The following is a 15111-nucleotide window of genomic DNA, read 5'->3' as shown; positions in this document are numbered from 1 at the left end:
TCAAAGATGTTGTAATAAGTTATTCAATTTAAGAATTTAAAATATGGAACTTTGTTCTTTCCTGCCTTGGTTACACATTCAAGGGAATAGTTTTACCTCAATGCAGAAGTAGTTATGCCTCCAACTACCCATATGTTAAGGTGAGAAAACACCCCTAAAAGTGGATAGCTACAGTATTCCTAAATTTGCCTTTCCTGGTTCAGTTTATAATGCATTGTCGGTGAATTTCATTTTTATTATTCCAAAATATATATTTTTAAAAAAGTGTTATTTTTCAACAGATCCATAAACTAAGTGTTGGTGTATGGTAAAATTAAAATACCACTGTTAGTTACACTGTGATTGTGATATTTTAATAATTACTTATTTCTAATTTGTCTCAGCAGTGCTGCAGAAGCAGCATGCTGTTATGTTTTAAAGGTGTTTTTAACTTGCCTATAAATGTTTTTTTCTAATTTGTGTCTTTAAATCTGATTAAACTGTAGTTTAAAAAAAGTGACCTTTTTCTAAATTCTTTGGTGTCTTTGAGTGCTAAAGAACAAAATTATTTTAATGCATTTTCTCCTTTTAGATTACTAAACATTACAATGCATGCATTTACACTGTTACTTGGACTGTTCTACTTCAAAATTGCTTTCATTTGTTTTCTAGAGCTTACATACAAGTATATGTATATAATTGTTTTCCAGTAGAGCTGGTAAATAGAATTTCAAGTTTAGCCTCTTGTTACTTGGGAAAGTACTTACACAACTTTAAAATCTCCGCCTCAAAGCATGTTGTTGCCTTGTGCACTGCTTCTGAATATGACAACTCAGCTATTTTTAGCTTGAGAAATGAAAACCTCATAACTAACAAATCAAAATCAGTGTTTTGAACAAGCTGCTGCTTTAATTGATGATTCCAAAGGAGCAGGACTAAATGTGTACCATGCATGTGCATTTTTTTGCTTTTTGAAACTGGACTACTGGGACTCACTCCACTGTGATAGTTTCTGTTGGCTGGTTACAGTACGTTAAAGCAGGCTGAGACTCCTTGACCTACAGGTTCTTCACCATGTGTGTTTAGGTTGTTACGGAAAAGAAGGGATATTACATGTCACTACTAAATAAGGGCTGTTTCCATCACTTCCTGTCTCATACTGAATCTTGGTTCTCTCTTCTCTTGATCAGGTATTAATTCTGCTTCAGTACAAACCTTGTAAAGCCAATGTAAGTTTGTGAAGACATCCTCACAAAGATCTGTTTCTGCAAGTTGTCTCACCCTAGAGGAGTACTGGAATGTGTGTTGGTCTCTTGGAAGGCCCTACCATAGTAATGATATTTTTAATCCTTGTAAGTTTAGCATTCTTTTTTAGCAAGCTGTGTTGTGGGAGATAAAAATACTTGCCATTTCAACATAAAGGACTTACAGATGCAATTTTAGAAGCTCCGGTGATTTCTGTCATTTCAACCAGAAGTTAGAGACTGCAGTGGAAATTGCCTTCTCAAATATGCATTCACAATGGAGTTGGTCAGGAGTATGAAAAGTATCTTCATGAACTAAACATTTACTACTGCATTTAGTGAAAAGCTCATTTGAACAGATTAAGATAAAACACAGCTTTCTGCTACTACTTTAGGCCACTAAGACTTGTTGGTGAATATGATTATTCATATGATGGAAATTTTTAACTGCTCTTTCAAGGTACTGAATAGAAAGAGTCCTGATTAAGAACTTCCCGGAGCCAGCAGATATTTTCCTGTGCCTATAATTAACTTAATTCCATGTGAGTAACTTCCTGATAACATGCAGGATGTTTCGGCATAGAATACAGAAATAGTTCTAGGGGAAGATGTCTTCAACCTACTTAACTACATTAGAGTTGGAGACCTGTACCCTCAGCACAGTTTACCAGTACATCTTACAGATCTTCCTAGGATGGCCATTCATAGTAGCAAGAGAGTTATTTCTCTGTGGGGGTTACTCATTATCTTTACAAACTAAACTATGACAGTAAAAGGCCTCTCCACACTTTTATTCTGCTGTCACAAGAAACACATTCAAATATAAATCAAGCACGAGATAAAAACCAAAACACTTGTGTATTACACATGCTTAAAGCAATGTTTTCCCAGTGATTTCCTGATGGGATACCTAAATTACTTGACTGATAATTAATAACTTATTTCATGGGGGAGAATTCCATGCCAGCTTTCCTTTTGTTTGAAATATGGTGGTGTTTGTGTCAAATCCTCCTGGTTTGCCCTCCATTGCCTACTTTACCATTTAGGTTGTTACACCATGAGTAACATGGCTGCCCATGTACTCTACCCCATAACAGCCTCTTCCCATATTAATGCTTTTGTCAGGTGGCAAAAATATGCATATTACATGGCCATGATTTTGATCAATTAAAGTTGAGGAAATGAGAGGAAGGAAAAAAAAAAACCAGTTTTAAGTGCTATGGTAATTATAATCAGAATAATAAGCTGCTTAATAATTAAAGCACAACAATAATTTTTAATTTATATCTTTACTGGGTAGATGTTGAAATCTGAAATATTGGGGCAATTTTGTGCCTGAGGCAAGCTTGGTTACTGCGACAGTCCAGTTGTTTAAAAATTAAAAGATTAAAAAACATACATCTATTATGAGGGAGACAAACAAAAAGGATAAGAATTACTTCAAAAATGCACTTAATGTTTTTTTCATTTGGCTGTTTTTTTGTGAGTCTTGCTAAATTTTATCCACTATTTTGGAGCATTGAATATCAACTAATCTTGGGGACAATTTCCAAGCACTTGAAGGACAAGAAGGTGATTGGAAATAGTCAGCATGGATTCACTGAGGGGAAGTCATGCTTGACCAACTTGATAAACTTCTATGATGAAATGACTGTCTTGGTAGACAAGGGGAGAGCAGTGGATATTGTCTGCCTGGACTTCAGTAAGGCTTTTGACACTGTAACCTATAAGATCCTCATAGAGAACCTGTTGGTGTATGGGCTGGATGAGCTGACAGCGATGCAGATTGAAAACTGGCTGAACGGCCAGCACCAGAGGATGGTGATCAGTGGCACAAAATGAAGCTGGAGGCCAGTAACTATAGCTGTGTACCCCAGGGTTTGATACTGGGTCTGATCCTCTTTAACATGCTTGTTAATGATCTGGATGATGGGGCAGAGTATACCCTCAGCAAGTGTGCAGATGACACCAAACTGGGAGGAGTGGCTGCTATGTCAGAGGGTCATGAGGGTACCCAGAGGGACCTCAGCAGGCTGGAGAAATAGGCTGATGGGAACCTCATGAGGGTCAACAAGGGTCAACCCAGCTGGAAGGCAGTTTTGCAGAGAAGGACGTAGAGGTTCTGGTGGTCACCAAATTGAACATGAGCCAGCAATGTGCCCTTGATGTAAAGAAGGGACCTCCAGAGGTCCCTTCTAACCTCAACCATTCTGTGATTCTGTGAAACCCTGTGGGAGATGGAAAAGCTGGAAAGAGAAAAGAAAATTGCTTGGAAGAAATTTTTTATTTTGTCAGATTATATGCTCTAATGCAGCAGTTTACAAACATCATGTATTACCTTTTTAAAAAACATAAAAATCAAGTATTTCTATACAGACTCTGGAAAATTTTTGCTCAAAGTGTCACTTAAACTATATTATTATATTAATAATATGACAAAAGTTTGGGGGGACAAAGGTTAAGAGATTATTTTAAAAAGTGTTTGATGAGAAGTGGACTGCTTTGTGTGAAATCATAACTCTATTAGATTCCAGTTTCAACCCTTCGGTGGAACCGTGTTTCATTGCCTATGTGAATTAATCACTGGTGGGAAAGCGTTGTTCCTATTGTAGGTGTAGGCTGCAAGTAGAAGAGCACAAGGGTGTCAGGAGTTGGACCGATCTGTAGCAAAAGCGGAAGAAGGTGAAGAACCATACAGAAAACTCTGCCTTCCCTGCCTGTGTATTCCCGGTGTGTGTACAGTTCCTTTGTACACAGGAGGGAAGTTGCTACTGGCTCTGCCTGATAAATTTGTAGCTGCAGTGTGAGAAGACAGCTAACACCTGATGGGTGGAAACACTATGGTACTGGAATAAGGATTTGGGTGATGAGGAGATCATGAAGTGAGAGATTAATGTACATCTTAGTATAAACTCTGAAAAAAGAGTAATATTTTGAAAATGTTTGAAAATCCATTGTCAGGCTGTTATTTCTCTTGCGTACATAAGATTATATGGATGCTTGAAACATCAGGACTGCTCATCCTTTAGCAGTGGCCCCTGTGTATACATTCAGGTAGCACAGAGTGAGCACGTTTCAGCCCAGCAGTAACTGCAGGGATTCATTCATCCTCCATCTGTTCACGTTGCACTTCTATTGCATAAATAAGAAGATTGTCCTTTATGTCCTTACTTTCTCTTGTGGTTTTTTTTTCAGCTGAATCAGTGTTTTGATGCAAGATCTAAGTGGATTTAGCTTTTGATCCTCAAAGTTTGCTCTTTTGCCTTGTATTGTCAACTTCTGTGCTTGTAAGGAAGTTGTTTATTTTATCTGGGTGTGAAGAAATTCTTAAGGTAATAGGAGAAACCATGCTTAAAAAAGTGAGCAAAAGCACTTGTAGCCCACGACCTGGTTGTAAGTATTCACTTTCTGGTGAGTGATAATATAATTATTTGGGACATACAGGAAGTGCTGCCAGATGTTTCTTCAAGAAGCTAACAGTGATGGCTCTTTAGAGAGATGGAAGATCTCAGTGTTGTAAAGATTTTAAATCACTGCTTTGACCCTTGGGAATCCGTAACCTCACAGATAAGCAGGAATATGGGGGCTGTACTCCTTTCCCTTGCTGGTTCGTTGCCACCCTTTGCTGCCATCCCAAGTTTAAGCAAGGTTCCGTCATCTCTTGGGGAGGTGTTATTGCTGTAGTCATTGGAGATAATCTCATCTAGTTGTCCAAATGAATTAAATGCAGATGCATCTGTTATCATGGATTTGGATGAGGCTGAAGATGAAAGTGACCTTTTACAGTCACAGGATGCGTTTTATCATCACAGCAAGTACAGACTGAAGAACTGTAAAACGTGTTGGAAATGGCAGCAGAAAGCCACAGCCACACACACCCCGGCCCAGGCTGTGAGGTGGGTTTTCAAAATACCCGCAAAGCTGCTCGGGCATCTGGGCTGTGGGGGAGGGCTGGGAGAAGCTGGTGAATCTCAAAGTTTGTGGTGTGGTGAGGTGAGGGGTTTTTTTCCTCTCCTGTATCTACCACTGGCAGTCCTCACCTTCCGTTTGAAAACCACGCTTTCCTCGGCTCATCTACCAGACGGCAATTGTTAACAATTTTATTTTTTTTAATCCCTTTTCTTTCGAAGAGCAGCCCCGGGGGGAATGCTAAGGCGGTCACTGTGCTCCAGCTCTCCCAGGGCTACCCATCCTGAGGGGAGCGGAGCCGGGCCCCGCCTGAGCCCCGTCAGCCGCTACCGCTCGGCCGGTGGGGACGCCGCAGAGCGCGGTGACTCCCTGCCGGTCGGGGCTCCCGGGCAGGCTTTTTTTTGGTTTTGGGTCCCCGTTATTAGCTGCCGGTACATGGTTATTAGGCCGCCCATCCCGCGGGCTGGTCGACGCGCGGCTCCCGCCGCCCGCGGGCCACCTCTCCCGAGGCTGCGGCGCCGGGCAGCAGCCGCCCTCCCTTAGGGCAGCGGGCAGTGCCGCCCCGCAGCCCACGTGACCAGCCCGGTGAAGGGCGGGGGGGAGGAGGGCAGAGGGAGGTAAGATGGCGGCCGCCGACGGTAGGGAGTGAGGATCGCTGGGGGCCGCTGCCTCCCTGTCGGTTTCCGGCTGGGCGCGGGGAGCCGCCCGCAGGGGCCGAGTCCCGCCGGCCGTGGGGTGAGTGGCGAGAGGAAGGCGGGGAGCGGGGAGAGCGCGGGCCGGGCGCGGAAGGGCGCGGGGGAGGGGGCGCTCCCCGCTGACAAACAAAGGGCGTAGCGGGGACCCTCCTCGCCGCCCCCGCCCGGCAGCGGCGGGGCCGCAGGGGGCTCGTTGGGTAGGGGGACTAACGGTCGCGGTGGGCTGGCGGGGTCCCGGACCGGACCGGACCGGAGGGCCGCGGAGCCCGGAGCAGCGGCGGCGCCCGGGCCGCTCCGCCCTGGCCGCTCCGCCCTGGCCAGACCCTGGGGCTCCGGCAGCGCTGTGTGCGACGGGCGGCCGGGGCCCTCTTTGTGGTCGGCGGGGACATCGTACCGGAGATAAAACGGCCCGTGGGCTGCCGCAGGCACAGCCGGGTGTCGCTGTCAGCTCCGCCCCGGGTGTGGGGGAGCTGCCTGTACCGTTTTTCTCTCCTTTGCTTGACTCGGAAAGAGAGATAGGAGCTCGACCTGTCAGGAGAGTGTGGCGTCTGATTTCCGAGGTGAAGAATCGCGGAACGGTTGAGGTTGGGAGGGAGCTTGGCAGGTCATCTGGTCCAGACCCCTGCTCAAGCCGGGCCGCCCGCAGCTGGCTGCTCAGGACCGCGTCCGGGCGGCTTTTGTGCATCTCTAAAGATGGAGACTCCACAGCCTCCCTGGGCAACCTGTGCCAGCGCTGGGTCGCCCTCACAGTAACAACGTGTTTTCTGATGTTCTGACGGCACCTCCTGTGCTCCAGTTTGTGCCCTTTGCTTCTGGCCCTGTCACTGGGCACCACTGAAGAAGTTGAGCTTGAATAGCAAAATCCCTTAAGGACGGGGCTTTGCTACTTCTCATATATGCTGAAAAATTCGTTGGGGCAAGTGCATTCCCATCTGTAACTTTTGACAAAGGATTCATGCTGGAGTAATACGTTTTTTGCTGGAAAAGTGTTTGAATCACAAGAGTAATTATCTGATGCTCCTTCCACCCCCTTGTCAAGTAATAAAGATATGGAAGGATTTAAAGGAGTTTTTTTATCATGTCAGAATGCATAAGAAAACGCACGTGTTTGTCTATTGACTAGACCTTTGTTCTGCAGTGGTGGTTATTTAAAGTAACTTAGTTACCAAGAAATCCAAATCTACCTGAAGTCCTCTGTGACCACAGCTTCTGAAACATGCCCATATTAGTTTTAAAATCTTTTTAACAAGGAAATCATCATCACAACCGACTTTTTCCTTAAGTGAAAATACTCCCAAGTTAGATTTTGTCATAGATCTTGTGGCTGGGACTAACAAACCCTTGATCTTATGATACAGAGAAATGCCTTGGCTTTATGAGATAGCGTAAGATGATATTGTAGAATTTCTCACTGAACTTTTGTGTGTTTCATACAGGTTTTGACAGAATTTATTTCTATTGGTTGGTGTGATTTTTTAAAAAAGCTTAATATTGATACCTGTTTCTGTTTACTTTCTTTCATTTAAAGTATTTGATACCTGAAATAGTATTTTGTAGGTCTAAGTGTTTTGTATTTTTATAGGAGTGGAATTTTCTCTTGGAATTCAGATGTGCTTAGCAATACTTTTTTGTTCATTGACCACACTTAAATTCAGTCTTAAAGGCAGACTACTTTCTCTGATAAATCTCACTGCCAGTTACTTCACAAAACCTTTCTTTTAACTGATCTTTTTAACCAGGGTAGAACATAGATATATCTGATAGTTGCTATCAGATGACAATGGTGACTTTTTGTTTAAGTATGTGTTTGCATCTTTCTGGTATTTTGGATGTAATCTCTAGTCTCAATTGTTTTATTTAAAAAAAATAAAAATCTCCTCACTACAAAATTTGGAAGTGGCTGTTGTCTTGAGTGCCTAAGATGGAAAAGAATGACTTGCGTGTCTCCAGTTTTCCCTAACTCTTACAGTGTACTGTAATAATGGTTACAACCATAGGGATCTCTTTTTGTGTAAACTTTTTAGTTCTGTTTGTTATGAGTTTCAAAATAATAATGTCTGTTTTTCTATCTTAGTTATCCTTTTGTGTCTTTCAATGTTTTTTAGTTATACTATTTGTTCTTTGATATAAAGTAATGAAAAAATAAGGTAGTCTATTAAAATGTTTCTCATCTGGTTAACAGGAGTGTGGCTAAGAGAAGTAGAATAAATGTTCACAGATAAATAAGGAAAAGCTGAAAATCAGTATGAAGTCATTAGTCATACTGGAACTTTAGGTGTTGGAGAAGAGGTGTGGGGGTAGACCACTTATGAAAACTTAGATTTGTTATTTCCTTCTGCCTCTGAATACCAGAAATTAATGTTTTAGAGGCTTGCTTCAACTGTTTTGAAAATCTTTTCTTTAAACAGAATCCTGGTTAACTCAGTTCCTATAGAAAGAATAGTTAAAAATATTTACCGCTTCATGTGATGCCCAGCTTATGATCTCTTAATGTTTATGAAGTATTTCTATTTAGCAAGTAATTACAATAAGGTGTCATAAGGGGTGGGTAATACTTGTGTCAGCAAGATTCTCTGCAGCATGAGTAAAGGTGATGTTCCAACTTGTTTTTCATTTTTCATGCCATCATAAAATATAAAAATGTGTGAGAATATGAAGTTGACTTATGTTAGTCTTTTGTAACAAATTTTATATGTACAATTCGTCTGTATTCCACGGTTCTTTAAATTTTAATTTGGAAGGATGGCATTACCAGTTCTTAAGGGCACAGTACTGCATGTTTCTATATCTGATTTGTACATGCCCAGATTTCAGCAGCACTGTAATTATTTTCTTTTACTGTTAACTGAAAGATCTACTACAGTATTGCATGTTGGGAAGGTAGCTTTTGTACCTGGAAATAGAAGGAAACATGTTAATAAGAAGGTGACAATTTTTTTTCATCGTATGATGAAAAGTATGAATTTTATGTAAGTCACTACGATCTTTACCTATTGAAAACAAAACGAGAAAAGAAAGTATTCTCAATAATACTAGTGTTTGTTGATATAAATTTTGATATTTATTCATAAATGATCATAGCTCACAGAATTAAAAAAAAATGGGGGAGAATGATAAAAAAATGGGGGAGAACAATGAAAAAGATGGTGATATTTGGAAAATTTTGTGTGTAGTGATATTTTTTTGATCAAGTTAGAAACCGTATGAGATTCTGAGGGTACATTAAATATTTGCAGATTTGAGTTATCAGGATCTCTGCAGTCAGTATTGGTGCAGTTGAGAGAAACTAAATTTTTGTAAATCAGCAAATTTTTGCCGTCTTTCCAAAACAGTGATAACATCTGCTTCAGCTAGGATGTGAGCGCCTTAAAAAAACAGGTTAATCCTTGTGCAAACATTGCCTTCACGTGAGCATTTGTGCTCTTATATCTTTTCATCCTTCTTGGTGCGTTGTTAGTCTTATAAATTACCAGGATTTGCAGCCCAAGGGCATTGTGAGATTTCTAAGCTTGGAAGTTTGGATTGTGAATGAAGAGCTTGTTCATGGGCTGGGAATTGGCTTGCTTTGGTGGGAGAAAAAGTAACGGCATTAATCCTTGTTGAAAGGGGATCAACTTCCAAATGGGCTCCTGGTGTTGTTACAGATGGTGAAAATACTTCTGCTGTGAACAAAGAGTACTGTTAATTGAGCAATTGAGGACCATATATGTATTAGATGTTCTTGAATGGTACTAGTTTTACACTAGATGTATGAAATTTGGCAGGGATTAAGTTGTTCTCCTTTATTTTGGTAAAGGATGAGCCATTGAGGTTTTTTTTTTTGTTGTTGTAAGCTTGTTTGTTTTGAAAAGCGTATGAATATATATTTCAGGAGCTTTTGCCATTGGAGCGGCCAGAATAGAGTTACTTATCTAGCTCAAGACTGTACCTCAGAGTCTTGCTTCAATGCATTTGTGGTAATTTAAAAGAAATCTTAAGCATTGGAAGAAATCACACCTTAGTGTCCAGCACCCACATGGACTTTGAGTACAGTGCTTAATTTTCATAGCATAATAACATAAGTCTTGTTTAATAAAAAGATGCACTGTGGTTGTGCTCAGTTTATATTAAGTTGCTGTCATGAGTGAAAATATCATGAATGAACTTCAGCCTAATTTCAGACATGTTTACTGGGTTTTTTTCTGGGTTTGTTTAAGGATGAGAAGAATACTAATAAATAGATTAGCCTGGTGAATTCAGGTTGAATTTTAAATGGAAATTTCTGTTGCTGACTCCCTAAACAGTGCTTTCCTAAAGCCCTCCAGTGATCTTAATCTTTTGTATGCTCTAAGAAGCTTGCCTGAAAAGTGGCAAATGAAAGCATGAGGATATAAAATTCATAATTACAATACTTGGTTTTGTTTTTATAAAATAGACCATTATTAATTCTAAGAAAGGGATATTATGTGACAGTGTAGTGTAGGTGACAAACTTGGAGATAGTTCACCCCTACAAAGCTTTTTTCATTTTAAAAAAGTAACATTGACATGGGGTTTGTAAATGCAGCTCTGGATGCGTTCTTTAGCATCAGGTATTTTGCTGTTAGTCAAAGGTTTAAGTTGCCTGCAAGGATTCAGATCTACATTAAGGCAGAAGCTGTGCTGTCTCGATACCTGGGAGTTCAAGTAATGATTTCTGAAGCAGGATACTTATCTACAGCGCAGCAGGGCTGCTTTTGCCTTTTTGAAATACATCAGTAGGGAACATCAAGGGAAGAATCTTACTTTGAGGAGGAAGCAATGCTGAATACTTTTTTTCCTTTTCACGCTAGCTAATAATTAATTGGTGAATTTTGATAGCAACTGCAGAGTATAATTCACTTGGGAGACATTGTAGTCATGTTTTGCTGAGGATTTTTAATATAGTTTTCAATTTAGTGCTTGGTATGGAAGATAGTTTAGGGATTTAAGATAAAACTACAGGAGAGAAGCTGCGACCCTGAGAAGCTCCTATCCCCTGCGATAGGGAAATCAGAAAATGTCTGTGGTAGCAGTGGAGCTAGCGGCAAGTCATGTTTCATGAATTTCTGTCAAAATATGTAAAAAATGATGGGAGGAATTTAGGTGCCTGCAAGTGAATATCTAACATCATTTTAGGTGCCTGAGACTATTCAAGACATCTGCATAGGGCTGTAAGATACTGGCGCAGGCCATAAGGGAGGTGGCTGGTCTGGACTGGCAGCTGGATGCCAGGCAAGATGGTGACTTTTCTGGTATTTTTGTATCTGAAATGGCAGCAGGAGCCTGTGTCTGGGCACTGAGTCACTACAATCACTGTTTCTTTTCAACCTTTCATTTTTGGTGTGGTTTAGGTTGTTTTTAAGTTTGCAACCTCTCATTTAGCTCTTCCTCCTAAATGAAGACAATTATATGACAGCACTGCTCACCCCACTTTGCACGATGGTACTTTAACTGTATGGTAAACATGACAGACCTTTTGTGTTCTTATTTTATTTCTAACTTTCTTGTGGGAGAGACTGGCTATTTGTGCCATGCCTAGTAAAACTGTTGCTGTGCTTTGTATGTCAAATCTAAGGGTTTTTTTAACTGATTTTAGGTTTTGGGTTTAAATAATGTCTGAATGACACAATTTGATTTGTGTATGTTTACATGGTATGTGGCCATTTGCACTATGGAGAGTTAGATGCCTAAAACCTCTTTGGAATTTGTCCCTTAAACTGCAACCTGGATTTTAAGCCCAAATGTAACAGTGGGAATCACAGTCCCTCCTTTTCCTCTCTTCTCCTTCTTGCGTTCTTCTGCTTGCATACCTATAATATATGTAGCTTATAGTTTCTTTTGTCACTAGATATTTGTGTATGCTTAGGTTCTTCTACATGTATCCAGAGCTGCTGTCATCTTCACTCAACTGGGCGTGTTGACTTCTTTGCTGACATTTTTATGAACAAAGCATATTTGTATGTGGGTTATCTGATGCCTGTGGTGCTACAGGAGAGCTCAGATTGTGTCTAACATCCTGACAACAGGGTGTTTCTCTATATATTTACTTGTTAAAGGAGAAAGGATGGTGTGATACTGTTACAGTCTGCCTAAGCAATTTAATAGCAGGGCTAGATTGTTTGATATAAATCTCTAAATTAACTTCCTTGCACTAAGTGTAGTGAAGTTCCTGCTGGCTTCTTCTTGTCTCTTTTTGGCTAATGTTCCATTTCAGTTGGGAGTGCAGAAAAATTAACTGGCTGCCTTTATGTGAGAATAAAATTGAGAACATTTGCCTGGGAAAGCCACTGGTCTTTGGCTTCTGCATGGTAGAGAATAGCCTAACCAGTAGGCTTTAGCTAACACTAAGCCTGAGTTTTAACCCTGTTGTTACACCACTATCATGGAAGAAAAACCCAGAGAGAGAACAATCATGTCATCTGGTGAGGAGAAAGGTGATGGGTGGATGGAGTCTTGCATTTAACCCCATGACTTGTTCTGCATCCAGTGAAACTTAATTTAGGTGCAATGAATAATTCAGCTTCTGGAGCTGTATGCGTATAAATTTGGTGCAGTAATACTACTGGTTCTCTGAACTTACTAGCCCACAGCCTTTTAGGAAGTCTTAAATAGTTCTTAATGGTCTGCCTTAACCAAGAAAAACCTTTCCTGTCTTGCATATTAGAGGTTAAAAACATACAATCAGTCAACAGAAGCTATGTTAAGTTTGACTGGCAAGTTAACAAGGTGCCATCACATGCAGGCATGTCTGGATAAAGTCGGTGATAACTGATTTAATAAATGGTGTTTCTCAGAGTTCAATATGGCTGCAATTTAGATATTATCACTGTATTTCATAATGCTGAATAGTCTCAATGTTCTGCTTATGTACATAAAGGATAAGGGCTATATTGTAAATAACTAGCATATCTAAAGTATGTAACATATACAGGTATTCCTATATATACAGAAAAAATTATGCAAATGAAAGACTACTATGCATTCCATTTAAAATACATATTTAGGCAGTACCTAAAAATTAGAATAATTTCTGTAATTTTCTAAGAACTAGAAATACTAAGCAATTGACTTTTCATTGAAATGTAGTACATTTCAATGCATATGCCTCCACAGCATTTTGTTGAGGAGAAGGGTAGGTATTTGTACCCAACCAATAATTTGCTGGCATGTACAATTCATGCTTTCTAATGTCAGAGTTAACTCCCATAGCTTTTACTTATGATTTGCTTTTTTTTTCCTTTCCTGAAACACAGATAAGCTTTTTTATAGAAGCATTTTAAATACGGTGCGAAGATGGCAAGTCTGATGAGTCAGAGTCTGTTGACCTACGTAGAAGAAGGAAATGTTCCTGCTCTGAAAGCGCTTCTTGAGAAATGCAGGGATGTAGATGAGAGAAATGAGGTAAGATGATTTTCTGAAAGGTCAGTTTCATATTGCAGCTTATTAGTTACAGAATGAATAATTAGTGAGATCACACTGGTTATTTAATGTACAAATTTCAGTTTTATTTTCAAGTGATTGCTTACCAGTGCACAGACTGAACACACAGTATTCAGTTCCTGTCAGCACCTCAGCGTCTTTCATTGTATTTGTTTTCTGTGTTCTTCTGAGCTGGAAAATGCGGCTCCGTCCTTACTTTGCGAGTGGAGATTATACCTGTATTTCTGTGGCTAGGAATTGTTTCTTAGTTCACATACCCAGCTGCATGTGCATTCCTGCCCTGTCCATTTTGGGGTGAAACTTGGGATGAGAAAAACTCTTCCCCCACATCCTGGTTTCCAGGCAAGAGAAACTTTGTTACACGATCCAAATAGGCGGGTGTATTGTAATTAACTCCAAGTAGATGCTCATCTGGGTGAAAAGATATGTATCCAAAAAGTAAGTCTAGATGTAATCAGGAGGATTAAATGACTACCAGGATTACACAGGAAATCTTGATACATAGTAGGGAGTTCAAATGTGGATTGTTTGGAATCCTGGGATAGCGTGGTAATTGTTAGCTTCTGCTTTGTTGTCTGATTTGAGCATATCACCGCCAGCAATTTAAGTGAATGTGCTGTGGTTTCATTATAATGTCCTAAAAATACCTGAGAGTTTCTTGGGAGGTTTGATTCATGCAAATGTCTGTTGCTAGTGACTGTTTATATTGTTTTGCACAATGTTTAATATTCAGGTTATCTTGATGCACTATTGAGTCTTCTGTATGTTTTACAAATAAGTTTAGATTATTTGACTAATTTATTTCAACTTCCGTAGTAGATTTTCTGGTTTGTAAGCGTCTGGACTTTTGTTTTATCTGGCTGTACAGCTTGTATCATCAATTTTTATTTTAGTTCTGATTTCCTAAATAGTGTTGTAGAACTGGAACCTTGTCGACTTATGTAGAGAGTCAGATTCATAGCAAAATTCAGGGTAGAGAGGACCTCTGGAAGTCATCGGATTCAATCTCCTCCTAATTGCAGGACTAACTTCATTGTTACATCAGGCTGGGACTTAACAAGCAAAATTTGAAAGTCCTCAAAAGGATAGAGAACCTGCAGCCTCTCTGGGCAGTGCTTCAGTGCTTAATCACTCTTCGTTTAAAACTATTTTCCTTATGTTTTACTGGAATATCCTTTGCTGCATCTTGTGACTGTTGCTTCTTCTCTTCTTGTTGTATGTCTATGAGAAGAATCTTCCTTTGTCTTCTAAGATTCCCCTTCTGTCTAGGTAACGTAAGACTGATGTTGATGCCCCCTTACTCTTCTGTCTTCCAGACTGAACAAATCCAGCGCTTAGTTTCTGCTTGCATGTCTTGCGCTCCAGTCTCGTAACCGTCTGAGTGACCCTATAGCTGGACTCCGCAGTTTGTTGATCTCTGCTGTTGGGAGTCTCGCTGTTGGGAGCCCAAAATGGGGCATTGTATTCTGGATTCAACCTCAACCAGTGTTGAGTAGAGGGCTAGCTGTGCTCTTCTTAATGCAGCCCAGTATTTGATTTGCCTTCGTTGCTGCAGGGGCACACTGCTGACTCATGCCCTTCTCGTCCATCGGGACCCCATGCCCATTTCTGCAGCATGGCTCCCCAGGCAGGCAGTCCCTAGCCAATACTGTTGCCTGGGGTCTGTCCGTTCCAGTCTTTGCATTTGCTTTTGTTGAACTGCAGAGGGGTTGGCAGCCCATTTCTCCAGCCTGTTGAATTTCCTCTGAAAGGCATTCCTGCCCTCTGGTGTGTCAGCTGCTCTCTGTAGCTTGGGGCAGTCCATAAATTTTCGAGAGGGCTTTCTGTTTCATGGTTGTGGGTGTT

At 40.6% G+C, this 15111-nt stretch overlaps 1 protein-coding gene across 3 annotated transcripts in view; it reads left to right on the top strand.

The window, feature by feature from the left end:
• Positions 1 to 5734: 5734 nt before the first annotated feature.
• The window catches only part of KIDINS220 (kinase D interacting substrate 220), an 86388-nt gene continuing 77011 nt past the window's right edge, over positions 5735 to 15111 (top strand). For all 3 annotated transcript variants that reach the window (XM_049818750.1, XM_049818748.1, XM_049818747.1), the window contains exons 1-2: positions 5735 to 5867; positions 13080 to 13227. In XM_049818750.1, the coding sequence (XP_049674707.1) occupies positions 13120 to 13227 (108 nt within the window). In that variant the 5' untranslated portion in view covers positions 5735 to 5867; positions 13080 to 13119. The remainder of the gene's footprint in view (positions 5868 to 13079; positions 13228 to 15111) is intronic.

The sequence above is a fragment of the Accipiter gentilis genome, chromosome 16 (genome assembly GCF_929443795.1).
Source record: "Accipiter gentilis chromosome 16, bAccGen1.1, whole genome shotgun sequence".
In the NCBI taxonomy this organism is placed as follows: domain Eukaryota; kingdom Metazoa; phylum Chordata; class Aves; order Accipitriformes; family Accipitridae; genus Astur; species Astur gentilis.
Note: the sequence above shows the minus strand (reverse complement) of the source record. Positions and strands in the feature narration are given on the sequence as shown.